At 40.6% G+C, this 24,820-nt stretch overlaps 2 protein-coding genes across 5 annotated transcripts; one reads left to right on the top strand and one right to left on the bottom strand.

Annotated features, from left to right (window-relative positions):
* The first annotated feature begins 460 nt into the window (after nt 1-460).
* Nucleotides 461-2,593, top strand: LOC118773088 (40S ribosomal protein S27-like). The gene is made up of 4 exons (XM_036521842.1): nt 461-550; nt 1,412-1,520; nt 1,713-1,823; nt 2,159-2,593. Exons 1-4 carry the CDS (start codon nt 545-547, stop codon nt 2,185-2,187), a joined length of 255 nt encoding a protein of 84 aa, XP_036377735.1. The 5' UTR covers nt 461-544; the 3' UTR covers nt 2,188-2,593.
* A 965-nt stretch (nt 2,594-3,558) lies between these two features.
* tpm4a (tropomyosin 4a) lies at nt 3,559-23,575 on the bottom strand. 4 transcript variants are annotated; one of them, XM_036517152.1, is made up of 9 exons: nt 23,183-23,571; nt 19,771-19,896; nt 8,818-8,951; nt 8,562-8,679; nt 8,410-8,480; nt 7,564-7,639; nt 6,972-7,034; nt 6,775-6,844; nt 3,559-4,636 (listed from the first exon to the last, which is right to left on the bottom strand). In XM_036517152.1, exons 1-9 carry the CDS (start codon nt 23,294-23,296, stop codon nt 4,554-4,556), a joined length of 855 nt encoding a protein of 284 aa, XP_036373045.1. In that variant the 5' UTR covers nt 23,297-23,571; the 3' UTR covers nt 3,559-4,553. The 4 variants fall into 4 exon arrangements, with proteins under 4 accessions (XP_036373045.1, XP_036373056.1, XP_036373062.1 ...); XM_036517169.1 differs by lacking the exon at nt 3,559-4,636 and adding an exon at nt 5,427-5,656 and having other exon boundaries at nt 23,183-23,575; XM_036517163.1 differs by lacking the exons at nt 19,771-19,896; nt 23,183-23,571 and adding an exon at nt 15,782-16,358 and having other exon boundaries at nt 3,562-4,636.
* Between the last annotated feature and the right edge of the window lie 1,245 nt (nt 23,576-24,820).

Raw genomic sequence — 24,820 nt, 5'->3', positions numbered from 1 at the left:
TCACTAGGTCTTGTCTTTACCTCATTTTTACTGTTTCATAGCTTGGTTGTATCACCTGTCCTGGACTTTGTCCTTGTCTGTCCCAGGCCTAGCATTTAAAAATAACAAAGTTTTTCCAATTTGAAGAGTTGTACACAAATGTACAGTTGGTATCGATTAATTTCATAAAATGGGTAAAAAAAATCGTTGTAATGTTAATCTTAGTAAGAGTAATGATAAAGATTAATTGATTGAATTATTGATTGAAAGGTTTGTTCGGAATATTTTGGCATCATACAATTTACTGAATTTCCCTCCTAAGACAAAATAAGACCGAAAATGTCATTAACTTAATTAAAGTATTTAACTGAAACACAGACTTTACAGTACTGCAGCAAAATAGTTTTGGAGAAAGTATTGGCTGGCTGACACCAAGTGGGCGGGGAAATCTGAACACGTTTACCTTAGATGCGGTATTGAAAGTCAGCGCCTACGCCAGTAAGACTTGTACTCATTGAAGAAAGCTGACATACGAGAATATGAGATCGAACAAAATTTTTTGAAAATGTCGGTAAGTAATTTTGGTGAATGCGCTTTTGGAAATGTATGACTACATTTTAAACTATGTAAAGTGTGGTTACTTAACTCTAACTCTAACTAGCAAGTCATTCAGCTCATTTTTAAAACATACTCAAGTCAGTAGTGAATTGTTATGCAATTACGTATCATAGTACGATCGTTTACCGAATAAATTAAGCTTGAGAAGGCAAAGCAAGGCAGCGGTGTGTGTAAAAAAAACTATGAAAACTGATTTATGAAGATGGTGAGCTAGCTAGATCTAGTTAAGTTCCTTTGTTAAGTGGACAATATATTATTGGGTAAGTATTTCTTTTCAGTGGCACGCACAGACTAAGCATGTTTACGTTTTTGTTATTATTAAAATGATAATGAAATAGAAATAAAATTTAGATCCTGTTATCTCACATGGTTGATTTGCATAACATGACATGCCCGGGCATGTCTGAAGTGAACCGCTTGTTCACTGAGCTGACAGAAGGTAAGTCCATGGATGTTGATAATATCTCTATGGGGTGGTCGTGGAGACAGACTGTGACACTTTACGAAGAACACCTGTAATGTTAAAAATGGATCTGTGTTGTGCCTGCTCCAAATTGAAACCAGCGAAATAGAAGGCAGCAATTTTACTATTTTGCCAGAAACAGTGTCTTTCGCTGTCGACTAAATTAAACAGCAGGGGGCGATCGTGATACATTTGTCACAGAGCCGCTCTGATTTGTCATATAGCCTTTGCATACTCTAGCGTGGTAATACGTTTTATAGTTGAGGTAAGTCAGCCACGTGATGAAGGAGAAAAAAATTGTCGAAACAAGTCCCACCCGAAGCCAGATATTCTATGCTTGTTTTCTCTCAGCTTGCCAAGGACCTGATGCACCCTGCCTTTGAGGCTGAGATGCGAAAACACAAGAAGAAGAGACTTGTGCAGAGTCCCAACTCCTACTTCATGGATGTCAAATGTCCGGGTGAGCAAAGCTGTTCAATGGAAATGCGGTGAAATCAGCACTATCAGCTTGACACATGGACTAGTAGCCATGGTCATGCTCAGTATACTTTCCATGTCTTTCTTAGGATGACGGTGTTCATTGAGGTGTATCCATCATGCATTTAAATACAGAAACCCATTCTATGTCATTCCATGCTCCCGATTGTACTAGGGTGCTACAGGATCACCACTGTGTTCAGTCATGCCCAGAGTGTGGTGCCCTGTGCTGGTTGTTCCTACGTCCTGTGCCAGCCCAAAGGGGGAAAATGTCGTCTAACTGAAGGTAGAAGCTAAACATAACCGTCATTTTGTGTCCCCTCATGTCACCTAGTGATGTGACAGCTCCATACTAAACCATACTAATGGATAATGTCCATCTTAGAAGCAGTGAGTCCACTATTGCAGTCTGTTAATTTTACTTGCGGACTCCACACTCATACTCTTCATAGATGTATTCCAACTGCAGAATCCATGACTCTTACCACCACTGTCTGCAGTACTCCACAATTAAAAGCAGTTGAGGAAAAATAAGTTTTTTGTTCAGAACACCACATTGTTTTTAAGGTTTAACCTGCCAGTGATCACATTGTTTGCCCTCCTTTTCTCTTCCTGGTTCAGGCTGCTCTTTTAGAAGAAAACATCACTGAACATTCCTATGGGAAGCAAGCTGAAGATAAATCTGTCTCTCTGCTGTCTCCATTGCCAGTGTGGGGCCAATCACTTCACCATGAGAAGTCAAAAACATTGATGGAAAAAGTACTGAATAAAGAGAAAGTTTGGTGAATGGATCTTGAGGACCATGAGGCTGTGCAAGCATTTGCACAATGGGGTCAAGTTAGTTGTCCCTTTTACGTTGTGCTTGCCATCCCAATGCAATTATAATGAATTCCTAACACAATGGAATCACAGCCCCCTTTGTGGAAGTAACATCAATTGCTATGTTGTTGCAGCATTGCTCTTGCCCTGCAGTGATTGCATGGTTGTATCTCGGAGCAATTTATCTTGGTAAAGAATAATTTAAAAGCCATTTATTAAAATTGTGGCCTTACATTTCAGGAAGTTTTCTGCACGTGTCTCCTTTTTTGTTCATTTTAGTTTTCGCTACATACTTGGGTTATCCACTAGGTGTCACACAAGCACCGTTTTAACGTTTCAAGACTACATCAGAGGCACTAGCAGCGTAAGCCGCTAAATGACTATACCAGTATAGGTTAAACATGCTCTTACTGCTCAAAAACATTTTTTTCTTAAATGCAAGAACATAAGAAGACATGGTCCTGCTATAGTTACAATGCACATACATTTCTATAGGGTTCACATGCATTTTCTGGTGTCAACGTTGCTAATACAAGGGTGAAAACAGTTCACTGGAGGGTGAATTCCTAAAAGTGGATTTCTCAAAAAAAAAAAGAAATTGTTAGTTTTCATTTCAGTCCTTTATAGTTGGTGTGCTCTTTTCTTACTTGATACTTTAATTAGAGCATTCCTGTTCCCTGGGGCAGCTGGAATGGTATAGATTACACTGGCACGCCTTCATGCTACATTCCAGAGGCAAACACTGATATCTTGATAAAAGCCTGCACTTCCAAAGCTCCAAAAACCAAAGGCCCCCAAAAAACATCAGATGAACACAGCTGCGGCATAATGGAATTCCTTATTGACACATTTTACATAAATTGACTTAAATTATATTATATGAGCAGCAGTGTGGTGTAGTGGTAAGGAGCAGGGCTTGTAAAAGAAAAGTTGCCAGTTTGATTCCCCACTGGGGCACTGCTGTTGTACAAAGTACTTCACCCATAATTGCCTCACTAAATATTCAGCCATATAGGTGGTTAAAAATCTAACTCATCCAGGATAAGCGCTTCTGCTGAATGACAATAATAATATAATGAGAAGACACCGCAAGTAACTGAGACCCCCATGCACTCGGACCTGAGTATGTCTTGTGGCATTGTGTTACTTGTGAAAGCTCCAAGGGCCATACTGAGTGATTATATGTATCAAGGAGTCCTTTTTTCATAAAAATTTATTAGATTGAAAGCTGGGAAAGTGAGACAGTTTAATACAGGTTCAGCGAGGTAAATGTGAAGCAGTTGTTCCGTGGCCAAATAACGAGAGGCCTCCTCACTTAAACATTAAAACACAGACAAAAACACACATTTTAGAATGCAGAGTTTATACTTTGGTTTTGAGAGTCCCCCAGCAAAACAGTGGTCAAAAGCCGTTGAAGTAAATATGCTTCAATTCTGGACAACCAGCATCAATCTACTATATACAATTGGCATCAGTTTTTTTTTTTTTACTAAATTGGGATTCCAGTGCTGTAGTTTTTGGTTCCATATCTTTAAAATTTTCCCCACATATAACACCAAGATTTAGAACATAGACACTGAAATGCAGAACTGTTCTGAATGAATGAGTGAGACTGAAAGACACCTTGGAAAAGAAGTGTAGGCAGGCAAATCCAGAGCCTATACAAAAAGGACTCATTTCCGTCCTGACGAGGTATGCACAAGTTATAAAAAAAATCTTTTGCAAGACTTCTCCAATGTCCTTCCACGTCCCTCTGATTCATCATGCTCAGTTTGAAGAACCATCTACACGACTCGACTGCTTGTCAAAATATATCACCAGCAGCTGATACTGAAGTGTTTCTGCTTTCCAATTGCTGCCCTACATTCTCACCATCACTGGTAAACACATCCCAATTAGCTGTATGTGCTGCTCTGTAAACGCAAATTCTCCAGAAAACAAAACAAAACAAAAACAAAATGATGTAAACATCTGTTAGGAGGAAGTGGGGGGGGGGGGGGGGGGGGATGGAATATATTCTACATTTCAGTGGAGATATTACAGAAAGAAAGCTGTGACTTTGAAAAAGAAAAACTGCAGTTACAGGTACATATCCCCTCTTTTTCCTGGGTATAAGACTTAACAGATATGTGGGATGAAACTGGATATCCGTGGAATGTGGCTAGAATTTTCTTCAGCTCCCTCTTCCATTTTCTTTTTATAAGCTGTTAAGCTCCTGCAGTGTCTGGTCCAGAACTTGATGCATTCCCAAGTTTTCCTCTTTGGCATGTGACAGTTTTTCTGGAAAACAAATTCAGCACCCATTTTTAAACAGAAAAAATACCTTCCTGCATGCTTTAGAAATGCTATTGAAAATGTCTGTCTGGTCTTCAGTGCAGCTCTTTAGCTTTCATGTTACAACTAGGGTGTTGTATAACAGTCTGCATTATCATAAATGGAATTCTTATGTATCTAACAGCTGTTTTACATAACTGCTCACTCCTGGCTAAGGACTTCAACCACTATGCAAAACCCTGCCAACCAGTGGTCGTGCACAAACCAAAAGTCTGGTCAGAATGCCTCCCTTGGAAGTTGTAACAGAAATGAAATAACTTTCTAATGGACTGGTGAAGCATATTATTTGCATTTACACCATTTTCCAATATAAAGAGCATATCAGATTCAGCTAATATCAGCTGACAGAGTACAAAGGGCACCAAAGAGTGCTATGGTATGCATGTCAAATACATGCTGTTGCAGCAGGCATATGGTATGGACATACCGTTCCTTCAGATAACCAAAGCACCATGCAATGTGTTACTCAGATACATAAACAAACAAAACATAAGATATGACATGAATGTGTGTCACACAGTCAAATGAGTTACCATAAAACAAAGTCTCTGCTTTGGAAATAAACCAAAAACATATGCTTGGGTAGTAAAAATGAATGAAGTTACATACGCCTAACACGTAATTGTGTAAAACAGAAAACAGTTACAGATCTATGAAAGCAGTTTTGAAAGCCAGGAAATGAGAGGGATTTCATATGACAGAAAGCACTTTATTGAAGCTTTGTTTTCTACAGGGGTTCTCACAAGCTGTTGGGCCAGACAGAAGGCACAGAGGAGAGCAGGTTGGGGACAATGTTTGGACGGGGCATGAAACACATGAGGCCTGGCAGTGGGGAGGGGGAGCAGTCAGAAGCTCTCAATAGAGCTGAAAGGGGAAAAGTCATCTACAGGGAGGTCATATCATTGAGGGTGTGGTCCAACTCCTCACTGATAGCCTTGTACTTCAGCTTCTGAGCGTATAGTTCATCTGGAGGTCAAAGGTCAGCAGGCAAGGCAGGCAGAGCAGCAGCAGTTGTAGAAACAGGGCAGAGGCAACGATGGCAGAATGCAGGAAGTAATGACAGAGAAATGGCAGTAAAGGGAAAGAAAAGGAAAGAAACAGTACAGGTCAGTCAAAGTCAGAGAAACAGAAGTCTCATTAAAATCAATGAAAACAGATCTGATAATAGCTTACTCAAGAAGTATATGAGACATTGTCTGCATTTGCCATCAACTTGAGACACACTTTCAGCTGTTGTTTCATAGGTAAGTATTACTTTGGCCTACAAAAATGCTGGCTAAAGCTGGACTTCATACAAGTCATATATATTCTTTCTTAATCATACAGGAGCTGACACAAAAATATTTGTTCCATAAAATACTTACCTCTACACCTTTTTGGTCAACTACAGTAAACATTCGGTTGCAGTATGTGCTACCTTGACATTGGAATACCCATAATAAGCATAAAGTACTTCATTTCTGTGCAATTACTCTGTTATATTTTTCTTTAGAGGTTGGCTCTTGGATTAGCAGCACCTTTTTTCTTTTTTACTGCTGGAACTATATTGATTTTTTTTTCTTCAGAGAAAACAAACAGAATGTTTCCACAAGTTCATTAGAATGTATTTTTAAAGAAAAGATTACCAGCTAGTGGAAATGTACATCCTAGCAGGGATTTTCAGGGATCAAAACAATGAGGAATTACGGACAGGTGGCACATGCTCCATAAAGACTCAAAGTCATTCACTAATGAATGACTTTGCAGCCTCTTCACCACCAGAAAAATATTCATATGCCTTAACAAGCATTACATTTTTACTGTTTCCAGAGACTAATATAGCAGACAACAAAAAAGTTTAGAACAAAATTTTAGAAGGAAGTCTTGGAAAATTAAGAATAGCAAAGTTTTAATTTCAGAGAGAGCGACAACATATTCATAAAACTCCTGAAAAAACCTCACAAAAGCAGTGAACTGTACATGTATGAAGAAAGCTTTAACTGTAAATATGCGTCAATGTTTGTAGCAGTGAAAAAATGTCCCCTTGCCAGAACCACAGAATGAAACCACTTTATTAATCTCCACAGGAGAAGCATTGCTCATACCTTCCAGATCATCAATGGATTTTTCCAGTTTGGCCACTGTCCTCTCAGCAAACTCTGCACGAGTCTCCGCCTAGGGAGAGACACAGAGGGAGGGAGGGCGGAGAGTTAGTGCAGTGGGCAGACACTACCTCTGCCATGAAGCTGCACTGTATGCTTCACTCTCTTACATGGCAGTGGGAAAGGATGATCCCACTCACCTCCTTCAGCTTGTCACTGAGCACCTTGATTTCCTCCTCATACTTGTCCTCTTTTTCTGAGTACTGAAACATTAACAGAAAAAGTTTAGTGTTATCCTTGAGCAAACCCAACAAATGCCCTTTGCTGTTTTGAGAAGCACTAAAAGCTACTGACTCGGTCAATCTTGTTGTGCTGTTCTTATAAGCAACCTCTTCCATGTGGTGTGATGCTGGCATGAGCGAAGATGACCACACCGTACTGCGAGGCCTATTCAGAGCAGGGCAGTGATTTAATCAGCACAGACCGACTACTTAAGTGGCTAGAGGGCAGAGTCATGTGGCATGACTGGCATTACGCCTACTGCAGAGGAGTGGAGAGGCTGCTCTGCACTGGTCCCACAGTACTACAAGAACTTATTTAGCAAATGATTTAATGGCAGGGAGGGTCCTACAGTATGAACTGTTTCCTGCCGAACAATATGTACTAGTACACACCACATTGATACAATTGAATTATGAAACAAAAAGGGGAGAGAGCAGGTTTCACCCCAGAAATGTACTCAAATCACACAGTTGTATAAAAACATTTATTGAAGATGTAAGGAAAGCTTACCTTCTCAGACTGAGCTTCTAGAGACTTGAGGTTGTTAGTGACATTTTTCAACTCTTCTTCCAGATCACTGGATTTACTGCAGAGAGGGGGAGGAGGAATGACAGGCAAGTCTGAGAGCTTTTGTCCTGCAATTTCTCCATGGTTACTAAATACAGTACATGACCTCTGCCCCCATTAGTCCAGCTGTTCAGCTTCAAAATGACAGTAATCTGGGAACTGTACAGTGGTGGAGTGCACTTCTGCTGTTGCACAAACGAGCTGATTAACTCCTTAAGAGGAGTAATTTCCCACAGCCCAACTTCCTTAAAAAAAGAGATAAAACCCTATGGTTTAGCAGACCAGACACAGCTGTCAGTCACAACATGCATTTAAAGTTTTAAAAGACTTTTGAAATGCAGTCAACTACAGTTGCCTGTTGAGTGCACATACTTCATGGGAAAGCCATTCAGCAGAGCTCTCCTACAGCAGTGGGAGGAGACCTCTCGCCTGCTTTATTTTTGGCTTTTCAGCTTTCCATCTCCTTCTCAACCTTTAAACCAACCCTGGGGACTGACTTCAGTATTGTAGACTCTGCTCACCATCCTCTCAATTGCACTTCAGACCAATGCTAAGATATGTGCCGGTGTGTCCTACTGCACACAACACTGAACCCAAAGTGGCAGCTATACCTCAGTACTTCATAGGTGTGTTACACGGGTGGAACTGTTCAGTATCTTTGGACCAATATGGATTTCAGCCAAACAGGAGACCAGATCTTCCCAGTGACAAATACTGGATCCACCAAGCTGTAAGCCAGCTAGAAATATATTCCCCACATGTTGTCTGTGTGCTGTGATGTGAGCTTACAGTTCTGACACTTCTGCTCTCTCTTCAGCTCTCTCTAGCTCCCCCTCCAGAATCACCAGTTTACGTGCAACCTGTGGCAAAACATAATAATGGTAAGGTGACTTATGACACAGGCACATCTCTGAACTCCCAGGGATGGACTCCTCACTCACCTCCTCGTATTTGCGGTCAGCCTCCTCTGCGATGTGCTTGGCCTCCTTCAACTGCATCTCCTGGATCTCCATCTTCTCCTCATCCTTCATCGCCCGGTTCTCGATCACCTTCATGCCTCTGTCAGAATGCAAAACCACAGCTGCATCAACAAAGAGGAAGCTCACATCCGTACAGCTGATCTTGGAAAGTGTTTAGGTGATCCTGACAATGGCAGACATGCAATCCCAGAGAGCCATGCGCGAGTCCCCTGCTGACCTCTCGCTCTCGTCAGCTGCCTTCTCGGCCTCCTCCAGCTTCTGCAGTGCAGTGGCCAGCCTCTCCTGGGCTCGGTCCAGCTCCTCCTCCACCAGCTGGATCCTGCGGTTCAGAGCTGCCACATCCCCCTCAGCCTATGTGGAAGAGGTCAGAGGTTACTCTGGAGATTAGGGTACATTTGAAGCACCATGTCATCTAGGCTGGAGATCATGTGAAGAATAAAGCCTTTCTGAAGAACAGCCATTTTGCAAGGATGCAAGAAACCATTTATACTCATATGCCAGGAGCCAGTACATTGAAAGGGACCAGAAAAGGACATGGATGAAGCCTGGCTTTAATATACACTTCTTGAAGGGAATGGTGGTATTGGGTATGTGAGCCTTTTAATGTTAGTATGTGATTAGAGACTCTCTGTAAATGACAGAACTGTTAAAGAATACAAAAAACTCCCCATGCAGGGAGTTTTGAGGATGTCCTTGTTGAAACAGAATATGCTAGACCACACAGGGTTCTCTTCCAACAACAAACAATCAACTGAAAAGCAAACATTTGTTTCCTCCCTGCACACAACCCCACAGGCGGTTTTCTTTAAAGAGTGACTGGACTGAGACAGGAACACAATGGCGGTATTGCAGCGGTTTCTCAGCCAGTCCCTGCCACTACACAGACTGGACAGTCTAAAGACAAGTTATGTGACTAGCCATTACTCCACAGTAATAATTACAAGCGATAATGAAGACAAAGAACCAGCCCTGCATTCGCCTCTGCAGCTTGTGCTATCAGCCGAGCTCTTGATACAGTCACTGCAGGCAGGGCGGGGAGAAGCCCAGAGACAGTGGGCAAAGCTGGAGCAGACGAGGCCTCAGAGATGAGGTTTAGGGAGCATAAGGGAAAACTGTAATTATGACAATTTGTACAGAGCGCCATTCCATTCTCTCATGGGCTGAATATTCAGCTTCTGGATGAGCCAGTTTCTCTGTGGAAACTCCTGTCTCAGTGGAAGCACAGCTTCCTGAACAGTGGCTTACGTGCCATTACTTCAGCTCTCCATAGTCAAGACCCAGTTAATGTTGCGTAATCTGCTGTCAGGGGAGGCAAAAAGAGTTGAGCAGGAAACTCAGGCAAACATTGTACCATTGATTAATCTACAAAGGGACTAGTAGAAAGCTATTGTTCAACATGTGCATAGTGTTGTCTTCATTTTACAAACCCTCTGGAGCAAAGCACTGCAAACATGGTTGGTCTGTGAAAAGCAACAGTATTCCAGTACATAATACAGATACATATGTAACCTTAAAATGCACAAACCATTACTGATATAAAAATATCGACTATATTTTGCTATTTTGATACTAAACAACCCTAAGTTCTGCACATGAATTTTGAAGGGTTAAAGAATACATTAAAAAATACATAAAATTACACTCTAAAAAGTCACATATCCATTACATACTGATGATAAGGTCTGCAAATGCCTGGGTATTACAACTACTATGTTACAGCAACACCACAAAGACTAACATTCACAAGAGTCACAGTCCAGAAACTGGTGTAAATACTCAGTGCTGGAATGCTCACGTAACTTCTATTTAAGTTTCAGTTAAGGGTAGGATCCAGCAAAGAGTGAGAGAGTTTCCAGCAATATGAGTAAACACTGAATGTCTGCTCCATCTTTGTTAAAGTTGGCAACCATTTACCCATTTCCTGTGAGACACCTGGTAACAAAGATACCACTGAGGTCTCTCTCTCTCTGTCCTTCCTGTTTTGGAGTGAACACAGAAATGTCTGGATTGCCATCTACCATATCTGGCAAGAATGGCCAAGTTTTCAATATGTATGCAGTTTTTATATGACAGATTCAGCTGTACTGCCACCATAGAGGTGCTGTCTTAGAAAATATTTCGCCCTGGGACAATGAGGAAAAATGTACTGAGGAAAAATGAATTCAAAACCATGTGTTCCAAGTCACCTGCAAACTATACCCGAAACATCCAAGATGAATTTTGTTACGTCTATAAACATAAGCAAGAACCCCTGTTTATAACCTTCTTCACAATAATTGAAATAAGAAAAATACCTGAAAAACTGATTGGAAATCTACCCTCATTCTCAATAGCTCAGAGTCAGACTGAGCCTCCTCTGGCCACACCCCCTTGCTTACTCACTGCATTCTACAGCAGCCAGGGATGTACTCCTTATATGGTAAAACACTCTAGAGAATGCTTGTGGTAGAATTCCAGGAAGATGTAAGTTATCTCACAAAAATCTAAATGAAGCTATTCGTGAGAAAATGGAATCAGGAAAAGACAGACACCAAAACCAGGAAGAGACCCCAACAACTCCACCCTCTTTTACATGCACATATTAAGAACTGTAACCTAAACACTGCCTTTGAATCAGTTGGTTAAATGCCATCAGATTTATTAAGTAAAATCATTCTTTCATAACTACATTTGATAAATAATGCTGCTCATAATGCATGCTATTGAAGAAAAATAGTGATTTTGCCAGTTGATGTGAAATGACCGGCAACTTTTAGCAGACAATAACATTTAGTAGTTTCAATGATGCAGAAATGATCACATGAAAGGTTTATAGAGAAAATGTATTTCGACAAAATACAATAGCTCAGTTAGTACATGTTTCTGTCTTCAATAAACATTTTAATTTTGAAAAATACTCAACACTTCCCCCAAAAAACACAGTGGGAAAAAAACAGGTAACTATGGGAGTATGACATTGCTACTCTGTAGCTTTTAAATGCTATGATAAAGGAAACAGTCAACAGCAGCTACCGCTAATGAAATGGTTAGCAGTGCGCCAGCGACTGTGCTGTTATGGAGGCCACTGGGGCCCACTAGCAGCTCCACCATTCCTTCAGAGACTCCTCTCAGTGCTGGAGCAGAGCACCTACAACAAGGCCTCTGCGATGCGCCTCATGTTCACATGCAGCTGGGAGACTGTGAATGTCTCTTTCTCCTTCCCACTACCATCATACTACGAGTACATCAGCTGTCTGGTTTTAGAACACATGCTAAATGTAGTGGAGCTAACTTGTGGGCAAAATATCCTTTTCTATTTACCTCAATTATTTAAATTCAACTACAGAAAGAAAGGGTATGCCCAAAGTTTTAGTTTCATGCTTATTAGAACATATTTTTGAAAAATTGCTGTTGCTAAGGTGTCTATCACTACAAAATGATCGTGCGAGGGACAAGCAAAATTAAGTGTGACAAGAGTATGATTAGTATACCATTTCAGGGTACTGTTGTAAGGAATAGTGCAATGTTTGCACCCATATGCATACATTCCATACAGTTCATAATGGATTGTGCTTAGTCTCTTACAATGACATATGTATTACAGTCAAAGCAGTTCTCAGAAGCAGCTCTGTCAAGGGTAGATAAGTAAAAGTGGGTTATAAATTTAAGTCACATGCTCCGTTTGTAATTCTGCAACCACACTTAATGCAAATGGGATTTCCACTTTGCAGTGGGAGTGATGATAATGAATTTATTCACATTCATGTTTGGTAATGCTACGAAATTCATGGTTACACCCAACTGCAGAAAGTGCTTACCAGTGGCGAATCCACACTTGAAAATGAGCTTCTGACTGAGCAAAAGATGGCCTGAGACTGAACAATTTTCTCATTTCAGAGAAAGCTCAAACAAGGACAAAGAAAAGGCTCATTCAGGCCTTAGCCAGAAACAGAGACTACAGCCCCCTTCACAGCAGAGAGGTCAGGGCAAATCAGGATTTAAAAAAACAATATTTGCTTATAAAAATAAGTTACTGCCACACATATCAAAATATTTCTCAGATCTGCAGTAACAGTCAAGCTTGGTGAAGTCATCATCATTACTTACGCTGGGAACTCTTCAAAGATAAACTCTAGAGTCCCCTCCTCCACACTGCAGTGTAATTATCAATGACATTACAGGACATTGGTACAAAACTCCACACAAGTACAGTACAAACTAAATTTGGAAAGCTGCCATGTTCCCATACAGGCTGTCCAAATGAAATATGTCATTACATCAGGAAGAGAAGCCTTCCAGGCACTCAGCTCTGGTGTTTGCACATTACTATTCCTATGGGGAAAGTACATAAGTATTGCTTAGCTTAAGACTGGAGAGATGTTTATCTTTTGTTTACAAGGGAAAAACATAATTATATGAGCATCACAAAAATGTCATAATAAAAGGAAAACCCAATTCTCACCGACCCTTTTCACTACAGAAAATCAATGTGATGAGGACATCCTTACTGTTCTAGGAATCCCACCTTTGGCAGAGTGACACAAAGCATGAATCTGCTTCCAATTCATCCATTGCTGATTTTTTTTTAAACTAAACTCATTATGAATGCAGTTATGCTGGCCAGTACTGTCAGTAAGTCTGGTTGAAAACATTCTTCCATGTTACTTTAGTAAGTACTGGAAAAGTAAAGGTCAACCAAGAGGGCTTTTTATTTATTGTATTTATAACTGAGGGGATATTGACACCTATTGTAAGGCTTCAGACCTTCCTCTGATGCTTCTCATAGCTGTGACAGTATCGCTATAAGGTATCAAAACATTCCTAGTGGAGCAATGGACTAATCAGCTCCAACAGTTCAGCTGAGCATATTAGCTTGTAAATATCATAACTTTACACAAAAAACACAGCTGTCAAGTCCCTTCCAGATCCATGACTATCACATAAGCTCGAGAGGGATCTTGACAAGCCCAGCAAAGTGTAGGGGTCCACTGGTTTTGAAAGGTTCTGCTTATCTGACCAGTCATCTGGGCTGCGGCAGAAAGGACAGGAAGTGCTGTGGTGAGACATGCAGCCAGCGTCCTGGGGCAGTTCCTGAGAGGCAGCGAGCAAAGGAAGGGGCTAAGCATGGAGGAACATTTACTGTAGCAACCACTCCCTCCATGGAAAGGCCCAGTAGAGTAAAGGCCTAACAGAGGGATCATTATATAAAATACACATTGCCAGTATCTCCATGTGCCAATTACGTGGGTACCAACCATAAAAATCCAAATTCTCTGAGATCATGACAGAAGTTTCAGGTTAAGACAGAAGCCTTGGTGAATAGTTATTGTACCACAAAACACCTAATAATATGTCTTTATTCAGTAGATTTTTGGAGAGGTTTTAACTTTCATTAAAATTTAACAGCAAAGCGACCACTTCATAAACAATGTGCCACCAATTAAATAAATTAGGGCTGGTCTAAAAATGTATTAAAATCCATTCAAGTCTTTATGTATGCTGCCCCTTACTGCAAATAAATCTTCCCTTTATACAAAGAAATCACTAAAACCAAATTATACATTGTAATTATACATTTAACAGATGGGACCAGTTTAAATTGGAATACATGATTTTAATTTATAAGCCTGATTAAAATTAATGAATGAATTGAGGTCATTACGCTGTGTACAACAGATTAAATGAATGAAGCCATTCTAAAGTGAAAGTATGATCTGAATGGTGCTACCACCCCTACAAAATCAAGTTCAGAGAAGGCAGTAGACTACCTGTAGAGATATGTAATATGTCAGCATGCCTGTCACCGGCTTTGAACATTAAACATGAGATTGGGTCAGGCCTTACTCATCAGCACCTATGTGAGAATACTACGTCACCTGAGGGCCAGGCCCTGGAAAGGGAACTCTCTATGGAAATCATGCAGATACCTTAAACTTCTTCTGGAAGACAATACAATCCATTGTGTAACTGTTATCATTATTATCATTCAGATATCTGTGGTCATATTATTAGAGAAATTTGAAGAGTTCTTTAGAGGGGTCATGATAGCCTTTTAGAAGGAATCCTCAAACTACATCACACCACCACCTCTGCAAACAGCACTAAACATCACAATCCTAATCCATTCCTGAGTCAGCCTTCCAAAATGAACATGTCTCTGGCCTTCCAACTTTTCTGTTGTAGTACTCGGGAAAAGATTTGTTACAGACACATGTAATTGCCATGAATATATCATTTTATGCTTTCTCTTAAAGGCAAACACATGTACAGGACAATTGTTACATGGCAGGAGGAAGAAGTTTATAACATTGTTAAACAATTTGGCTAAAATTTATTCATGAGTAAGCCATGAGGCTTGCTATGTGGCACATCTATTTCACCACTTGAATCATCAGGACTTCACAAATTTTAATCAATAACATGACGGCATTTCAGGAAACACCATTTTAAATTCTGAGAATGCAGCATATTTTATTGCGAATGTATAAGCATATTCAATATGGTTATGCCATATTGGCTAAGTGCAAAGTTGGAAATGTATCTTTCTGAGCTTATGACTCGTTTTAATACAATTCTCGTGATTCAAACGGCCTGAACATAGTCGAGAGCCTTCTGTCAAGTGTCGTTTCTGAAAATCCATAGCTACCTCGGACTCTTAGTAATTACATTGGATTTGGATACATGCACACCTATCCTGCCACTCAAACTCACTGTGATTGGCGTCAGCGCAAATACAAACAGTAAAAGAACCAGTCATTCAAACGAGAACAAAACCAACGAAAAGATGCACAGGTAACTTAGTAACAGTCAACGCAAACAAAGAAATAGCTGATGTAGCGGTCTGTGAGAGTACTAATAACCAAACCCACATATAGTAAAAATGAAGGGAATAAGCATACGTAATGTTAACAGAATTGACTGATGTCGATCAGTAAGTGCAGCCGGCAGCACCACTCTGAAGAACCCGCCGTGCGCTAGGACCACTCGGAATTCTACTAATTTTCAATTTTTATAGAGACCAACGCCTTGCATTACATGCCTACTCCCTGACGGTCCATCAATGAATTTACGTTATTTCTGGTTCAGCATAACAACTTTTGAAGTCTACAATACAACAACAACCTAATGTTATGGAGGTAGCAAAGTCAGAAAGGTACAGTTTGTATCAAGTGAGCAAGGCGAGTAAAGAAACATTTTCTCACTTTCTCGCGAAGTTCCCGTTCACTGTCCAGCTCTCTCTGTAAAACCTGGGCTCGGTCCTCTGCATCGTCGGCTTGTTGTTGCAAAGTTTGGATTTTTCTTTTAACGGCGTCCAAAGAATTCAATCCTGCCATTGCTGGATAACGCGTTGTGACTGATCTAAATATAACCTAAACTTTAAAAAACTGTAAAGTAACAAAGAATCTGTATAAAAGGTTTCGATATATTACAATGAAAGCAAAGTTTTAAAAGGTAGCCTATTCACAAATTGTTTAAAAAAACAACAATAAAAATATTTGATTGGTTCCAAAACAGTTTTTATCAGTTCTCAAGTGCAAAAAAAACTTTAATACAGCCCAAAGAAGCTAGGAACCCAGATGTTTCTTTTGAAAATGTAGCTTACAGATAGGTTTATGAAAGTATAAAAACAGCTATTTTCACTGTTTCATTTAATCCTTGGAATGCAATATTAACGCTTTAGAGAGGCGAAGCGTTCTAGTTAGGAAAGGGGGAGACAGAAAGGCAGGATTGTTGAAAGTTAAGGCTAAATCCTCCAATCCTGAGGAGTAGTGCGCTTCAGATGAGGTCACGGTTTCAGGAGGAGGCGGGGCGTGTCTGAATGATGCTTTTCCGAAGGGTGTGTGGGCCCTGAATGAATTACGTTCGCGTTACTGCTGCTGTTTAACGTACTGAGGGAATGATCTACTTAGAATGAAAGTTACTGATCTTAGTGAAGAACGATATCAAGGCACATGTAATCTATGTGTTTATTTATGCACGATGTTCATTCATATATCATTCCACTATCCTTTTATATCCTCCCTGAAGTAGTAAAGTAGGGTTTGTGATGTGCAACCATTAAGTAGTATACCGACAATGCTTTTCTCTTCCGTGTTCACCACCTCAGTGTTTAACCTCGAGGACAGTACTCACGCTGAATCTATATCTGACTGTATACATTCATAATTAATTGTAAGGTAAGCTACGCTCATGGCCCTGGAAATTAGCGCCTGCTTTCCAAATTAATACGTATAATAACAATCATACGTGTGGGTCTCTCTTACATGTCCTGGGTGTAATAATGGACCATTGTCCCTACACACTGTAACTGTCACACAACAGTTACAGAACACAAAGTAGTAGCACGCTGAAGCACGAGCGTGTGGAATGTTAATTGCTTTCTGTTGTATGCTGTTGTATGACCTGCAAGCATTGGGTGGCGACACCTTGTGATTGTGTTATGTTTTCAAATAGTAACGACAATTGTGGAATTGTTGTTCAAAGGTACGTTGCAGTGGCAACCTAGGATGAATCAAAATACACCAATGAGTAGCTGCCGCGTACACAGGTTTTTCAGGTAATGAAACATATAAAGTATAGTGCTGCAGTGTGGCGTAGTAGTAAGGAGCACAGACTTTAACCCAAAGGTTACTGGATTGATTCCCAGGTAGGGCACTGCTGTTGCACCCTTGCTTCAGTAAATATCCAGCTGTATAAACTAGATGATATGCAAGCTATGCATGTCTCTCTGGAAAAGGGTTTCCGCTAAGCAAATGAGTAATAACATCCTTTGATAAAATACTGTCTACATGGAGTGAAAATAAAATGTGCTGTATCACTTGAAGTAAAGGCTACTGTCAGCTTCATTAAAAATAGTTAGAAGACTGTCATATCAAAGTCAAAACACCTGTATGAGGGTGTTTTATAACACCCATGCAGTTATAACACATGTTCTCTGTCTTTTTGGTTGTGGTGATCCCTTGTTAAACATAGTCTTGCCAGTCTTGGCTAATATATTAGCTTGGACACTTTTTATCTGCTGCTTCATAACTCATTTGAAGGGTCAGTTTTGTCAGCAGAGGAAATGGCGAAATAATGGATGAGCTGATAAACAGGGCAGAAGCCAGCTCAATTGATGTATGTTACATGTCTTAATCAATTGTAATCCTACTGCTAAAATTAAATACATCCTAAACAATTCACTGCATTGCTGGGGTGTACCAGTGCTCAAAAAATTTCAACAGAGGTAATGTGTAGTAGGAATAACATGAGACAGCAGAGCTAAACTCTAATCCAGACATGTAGTTTTCTTATGGAATGTGTTGTACTAAGTACAGTAATGCATGATTAAGCTGCACTTCTCAGTTAGAGGATGGAATTCTGCTGGTTATACTTTTATGGCGCCTCAATTTTTTTCTTATTGAAATGTGGGATACAGCTTAGAGAAATCTGGCTCTCGGATTTACCCACCGGAAAGCACCAAGCATTGATTTCATTAGACACAGGAGTGTGGGGTTTGCTGTTTGCTCTCGGAACATTCCTGGAATTCTTGGGCTGCTGCAAAGCTAGTGGAGCCTGGTCTCCCTGCTGTTGTATGGGCTTATCAGTAACAGGGCTGCAATACCAAGCACTCCATCACACAGATCACTGCCTCTGTTCAAAGTTTAACATGTCTTATATATCCTCTCCTCCTCATGGACTTACATTGGTTTGCACTATGAATTGAAACATATAAGTCAGCTACTGCCTTCATCAAATGTCAGGTGACCCAGGAATACAAAGGCAATGTCAGCCCTAGAGCTCAGTAAGCTCCTCCTTTGTGAGCCATACAACTACGGGTTTCCCGGGGAAATCCGGAAATCCAAACAATGCTTTTCGGCTTCTTCATGGAAGTGAGGACACAGGAGTTTCCCAGTAACTTTACAGAGGAAAAAGCCTACTTTTTTTGTCAATGCGACTTCGCAAGTTACTCACAAATTGCCACTGGATTCAAAGACCAAAATGGAGGAGTTTTCTTTCACATTCTGTCAATTGGGTCTTACTGTATTTGCATTTGTCCTCCCCCTGACTAGTATTTTGCCAATTGTATTCTACAACAGCGATACTGTGGCTGTTGCTATGCTTACAACATTTTAGGGCTACATATGAAGTGAGTTTTGTGCAGGATTGTATTATACAGTATGTTTGTTGCACAGATCACAAAAATAGCTTCTCATTTTGCCATGGAGTATTTTGGGCACTGAAAAGGCCTGAGATCCAAATCATTATTTTATTTCAATAAGTGTTACTGTGGGTCAACAGCTAAGTAAGTCTGGAAGCAGGATATGACTCAAGAAAGTTTGGAAAAGATATGTTGACCTTGTGATAAGCTGGCAGTCGGAAGTGATATTGTGAAACACTTGCCAAAAGTCTGCAATGTGAAATGTGCTGGCTCTGGGTTTGGCATGTTGTTTTAAAAGTAGACATGGTTTTCAAGTTTTATAATCCTGTTCCAACAGGGACATTGCACTCACAGGGTATACAGTATATTGTTCCACAAATACTGGTATCATCTGGTATTGGGGGAGACACCAATGTGTTTTGGGTGGCATTTTTTTGTTTTGTTTTTTTTTTTTTTTACTGAGCTCATCTTTCAAGTCTAAAAGGACAGGAATGTTAAATACCTTTGCCAAGCTCCCTATGACTAGAGCTGTGCTTGATCAAAGCCCTTTCACAGCTGGAAGTAGTAGTCTAATTGACTCATCTATTTAATTAAAAGATTGAGTCCAAACAGGTGGTACCCATCTAAGTCATGCTAATTAATGTACAATACCAGAGTAAGTGTGAAATTATGATAATGCAGTAGGGGTCTTCTAAAAATGGGACTAAATTGTGTCTGAGTGATATAATAGGCTGTTCCAGACAGGACAAGAAACTTAAAGCATGTCTTATGAGTCTGAAGCATATACATGACAACAGAATATAAAATGAAAAAGAAAATGTCTATATTTTCCCTTTTTTCATCCATATGACTGTTATGCTGTTTATAATTAATTGAAACAAAGTCATAAGCTGATAATTAGAGTAAGTTGCAATGGGGACCACCTTGTCATTTACTTTCCATGTCTTGTGAGAGAGAGAAAGAGATTGGGCTGAAGAGTATGATGTGTCATGGCGTACATGGCGTACGTGTCATGGAGTACTCAGGCCACTTTCAGGCTTCTCTACTCACATCAGCGGCTTTCTTCTCAGACAGTTCCAGTTTCTCTTGGGCATCTTTTAAGGCCTCAGAGTATTTGTCCAGCTCATCTTCAGTGCCCTTGAGCTTTTTCTGCAGTCCAATCAGCTCCTCTTCCAGCTAGGAGAAAGAAATCTGAAGGTCAGAGAGATGCACCTGAGCACATAATTCTCCTGACCTACACAGAGAAAAGACCAAACATGGTCCCTCAGATCATAATAACCTCTCCTCACAAGAAAGCAACACATTACTTTTGGTTTCAGTTATTTTCTGATAAAATCACACACACACACACACACACACACACACACATACATTTTGGTTGTCTGCTTTATTTTCTGAAAATTGTCTGAACTGATTGCAGAGCATCACATCAGTTTCCACTGCCCTTTTGGTATGTGCAGAAATGCATACATGGATGATCAAATGTCACACCTATACATCCCACACAGTTAAATCCTTTTAGCTGTTCTTTCCCATAATAAATACCCATATGAGAAACACAGGATGAAGCAGCAATGAACTTTACCAGTTTCACTTGTATTATATATCCTCTCACAATGCAGCATTGATGCCGGAAAGCCACAAATTCTTGTGGTAGAGTTGAAGCGAACTGCATTCCGTTATGGTGGACTAAAGATTCTTGGACGTTGTGAAGTTGTGTTTCTGCAGAGTCTCTGTTGGCCTGCTTTGATTTTTTTTCATGCAAGGCAGAGTTTTATAATTTTACTTAAAGACTGAATCTCATAATCCTATCTATACAGTTTAAAAAGTTGCTAAAGTATCTGCAGATGTCTGGTGAGCAATCTCCCAGGTATTTATTTTCCCTCTTTTTAACTATATCTTACCGTAATTTCATCACAAGGTCTCCAGTATCATGTTCCTAATTTCTCCCTTTCATGTTCACCCCTCAAAGGAAGTATGAAGATCGATACTCACTGAAGACAAAATACTTCCAAGTGGTTTTCAGAGAATGCATTTTCCATTGTTATTATAAAACCGTGAAGGAATATTTTCCCACCACTGGTGTTTACTCCATCAGGATTTATTTATACTAAATGTGAATGCCACAGAAAACTACATAATGGAGAATCTCCCTTTATATGCTCAATAATTTTCAAGATGTGGTTTTATGACTAGAACATTTTACATATGAGTTGGTAAAGGTGATTGTTATGCTACCACTGTAAATTGGACAGTGCCCTCATTGCCACTGCTAACAAATGCCCCTCTGCAGCCTTCAAATGAGCAGCCCATCTGGAGCCAATTGATTTCTCTGGCATCAGTTTCCAATTACAGGATGGCTTCATCTAGAGGACCTTCTGAGTCAGGCAAAGTCCTGTAGAGCTGTGTTTAATCTGACATCTATTTTTCACCATTCCACCTAAGTATTGGCTCCATTCACAATCAGAAATGTGTTAAAACCTTTTGACTTGAAGAGGGAAAAACAGGTTGAGTGAAACATTTCTGAGTCTATCTTCAGCATTGAAGTGCTGTCTACTTCTAAATTGCAGATGGATTCAGTGAAGGTGGGGCCCGTAACAACATGTTATGTTATTCTTCGTCCACTGGTCTGGGGTGTTGAGTTCTCAATGTATTTTTAGTTGGCACTAACGAGCCTTCCGGCATGCAGTCGACTTACTGCCCACAAATCAACAGAGGATAAGTATCTGTAATCAAAGCATGGCCCCATCTGCGTAATTCTCTGAAGTGGTCCCGATAATCCTCCCAAATTCCAGACAGACTATCTCCTGTTGTCTAAAAATACAGCTGGCATTGGAGAGTGCTGGTGACGAGAGTCACCTCCTTTTCCTAGGCATTGGAGGCACCTGTCAGGCTGTGGGATTCCTGCCCCCACAGCCACACAGAGCTCTGTCTGTGCTCTAGAGCCAAACTCCTCACCTTCCTGGCATTCCGAGAGCATTTTGCAGAGTGGTCGAGCCCTGACATAGGTCAATTGTCACATAAACTTAGATCCAGCCCTTTGGGCGATTCATGTCTCTTTCTATCAGCGTGTCCACGTGTTGTCAGACAAGTTGTACAATGAAAAGGGCTTGTCCATCCTTGACAAAATTTATTCCCATATTCCAGTCCAACATGAAAGCCAGCATGGGTGTATACTATGAGCCTTCACAGGCTTAAGAGATGCTACTTTCCTAAACATGGACAAGGAAGATGCCATAGAGAAACCTCCATCAACATGAACAGGCAGCGTGGCATCTGTGATTGCTGTTTTTCCAAGGCTTCTCTACTTGGGTCTCACTAATACACTGAGGCCCTTTGTGAGAGGCCTTCACATTCCCTCCTTTCTCTTCCAGTGGAAGCCAAACCTACTACAGTGGTCCAAGATCATCTTTTTCAAACAAGCGCCTGATGCACTTGGCGCTTGTGGGTTTAACCCAGAGTAACAATTTCACACTTTTTCTTTGCTCCCGCCAGCACAGCCAGCTTGTGTTACTGCAGACACACCGCTTTTTTCACTCCAGACAGACGTCTCAACTCGTGAAAGGAGGCTTGCTCTGGCAGGATGAACCGGGAGTGGGATTCAGTGACCTGAAGACTCGGTGCCGTGCTGCCACTCATCGTGTCTGCTCATGCTGCTGCAGCTCTGCTCCTCTCCTTACAGTGCTGATATACTGAATAAATACCCACAGGTCACACTGATTGTGAATATACACGCTGAAAATAGGCATCGTCCACCGATGCTGGATTGCAAGGAATGTTACTGTGGTATATTTGAATTTGTTCACTTTGTAAAATGATTAGCCAGGCAGAAGGGGCAATACTAAGTAAATTTACATGTCATTCTTTTTATACTAAGTAGACCTACATGGCAGTGCATGCTGTTCCAACAGTGCGCATAGCACAACATTTCTAGCATTCCAATTTTATTTTGAATACACGGACGTGAACATACAGTACCCCAGTAATGACTGATTTATATACACTTACATTTAGATAAAAATGTTACCACTGTTTTGAAGTCTTGTATTAATAAGATGAGAGATTACTCTTTAGAAAGTTTTTCATGAAAACTTGGTGAGATGGTGTCTCATTGTACACATTCTTTTGTTGTGGCCAAAAGCATTGGTTCTGTGTGTTTAGGGAGCACAAACCTCATACACTTATGAATAATATTAGCATTTTATCATCAGAATATGATTCTCAGATTTTTAAAAAATGTGCTTTTAGACCATTATTTGAAGCACTGTTTTTCAAATATTTTATGTACACGGATTTTCATATACACAACAACAGAATAGTCTCAGAGTTTGACTGAAGGCTTTACTGTGAGCTCAACATTGACCCTGAAAGCAGTGTAAATTTGGCATGTGCCTTGTTGCAAGCTGAGGGTGTTTACATTCAATAAGCCCTTGCCCGCTTGCTTCACCTGTCCCCGCCTCACCTGTTTGCATTTGTCCTCTGCTGCCTTCTTGTCTGTCTCAGCCTGCTCCGCACGGTCGATGGCATTCTCCTTGTCCAGCTTCAGCATCTGCATCTTCTTCTTGATGGCCTCCATTGTGGTTGTTGAAGTTTGGTAGCTTACCACGTGAAGAAATGTATAAAAAAACAAATATAAAGTCTGGTGTAAATAAAGCAGCGTGCTCAGTCCAAGACTCTGGAGAGAGAGAGAGAGAGTCAGCAGCCTGTTCTTTTTGTACAGAGACCCTGAGTCAGAGTCTGGAGACAGAGAGAGAAGGAGACAGGCAAAGACAGAGAGAGAGAGCGAGAGAGAGTGCAGTGCTCAGGGATGCAGACTCAAACCAAGGGCTGCCGTCAATGATTTAAACTCCTACAAGACCTGACTGGAGATTTTGGAGACAGCCTTGGTCCCTGGTGATCCCCTCCCCCTAAAGCTCCACTTTATCCCCACCACTCACTGTGCCGTCCCCCGCCGTCCCCCCCTCCCAATGCAAACCACTCATTCGAAGCCTTTCTAAGGACTGGCTTGGACTGTACTCACTTTCAGCTCTCAGCCAATATCCTTATTTGGATTGCTGTGTTTTCTTTAAAAAAAAAAAGATTACAGGAGAAAGAAAATACTGTTGTTTTTACATTTAACCTTGGGTAACCATATTACCAAGGGTAGTATGGTTAACTTTCAGCCTGAAACACATGCCTTCTCAAAGTGTAAATTGTAATATTGAGACAGAATTGTTGGACCTAAGAAGAATTATTAGACTTAAGTGCAGCATTTTCCAAACCTCTCCTGGAGGACCACTTGTCCTGCATGTTTTAGATCTCTCCCTGCCCCAACACAGCTGATTTAAATGATCAGTTTGTTATTAAGCAGCTTCAGGAGTTCATAACAAGTTGATCATTTGAATCAACTGTGTGGGAGCAGGGAGAGATCTAAAACATGCAGGACAAGTGGTCCTCCAAGAGAGGTTTGGGAAACATTGCTTTAGTAGATGACAGCAGGATGGACACTTGGCTAGTTATTGGAGGTGGAAATCCAAGCCACAAGTCCCTGCTGCAGATGAGCTTTCTTATTTGTTCTCTGTTCAGTTCATCACAGAGCAGGTCACATCCACCTGAAACAGACTTTTTAGGTTAACTTCACATTTTCCTCCCCTTACCATGGGAGCCATAATAAACTCCTCTGCTGAAGTTGGGGCTGGAGGGAGTGAACCACATTTCTTCTTCTGCTGTGAAACCAGAGAGAAAAAAATGCCACATGGAAATAGATTGAGGCCAAGGAAATGGGACAAAAATATGCAGATACTTCTCACTGATTATGATTTACATTAAAATGTAATATGGCCGTCAGACTGCTTTTTTTCCTGTCCTTGAGATAAACACACAGCTGATCATGCTCTTTATTTGTCCTCTGAAGTTTTCTTGATTGGTTTGTTTATCATGGTTCACAGCAAAATTTCATTTTCTTTAAAATATATTACTTTGTCTTGCATATTATTCACACAGCAATAGGAAAAAATGAGAGGAAATCATTGTGATTCACGTTCGGCAGCACTCTGAGTTCCTTGTCTGTTATTAAATACATAAAAATATTAATTCCAGTGCAATATGTGGTCAAGATGAG

This window comes from Megalops cyprinoides, chromosome 2 (genome assembly GCF_013368585.1).
Source record: "Megalops cyprinoides isolate fMegCyp1 chromosome 2, fMegCyp1.pri, whole genome shotgun sequence".
Classification (NCBI taxonomy): domain Eukaryota; kingdom Metazoa; phylum Chordata; class Actinopteri; order Elopiformes; family Megalopidae; genus Megalops; species Megalops cyprinoides.
The sequence above is the reverse complement of the archived record's forward strand: the minus strand, read 5'-3'. Positions and strand labels throughout refer to the sequence as shown.

Bases quoted from the DNA above. Each gene is read 5' to 3' on its own strand.
- LOC118773088 (XM_036521842.1), top strand. The intron at 1,521-1,712 runs GTGAGCAAAGCT...CGATTGTACTAG, and splicing joins CATGGATGTCAAATGTCCGG to GGTGCTACAGGATCACCACT. The intron at 1,824-2,158 runs GTAGAAGCTAAA...TTCCTGGTTCAG, and splicing joins AAAATGTCGTCTAACTGAAG to GCTGCTCTTTTAGAAGAAAA.
- tpm4a (XM_036517169.1), bottom strand. From the start codon at position 23,296: ATGGAGGCCATCAAGAAGAAGATGCAGATGCTGAAGCTGGACAAGGAG. The intron at 8,952-19,770 runs GTGAGTAGAGAA...TCTTCCACATAG, and splicing joins CTGAGAAGAAAGCCGCTGAT to GCTGAGGGGGATGTGGCAGC. The intron at 8,680-8,817 runs GTCAGCAGGGGA...GCATTCTGACAG, and splicing joins GCAGCTGACGAGAGCGAGAG to AGGCATGAAGGTGATCGAGA.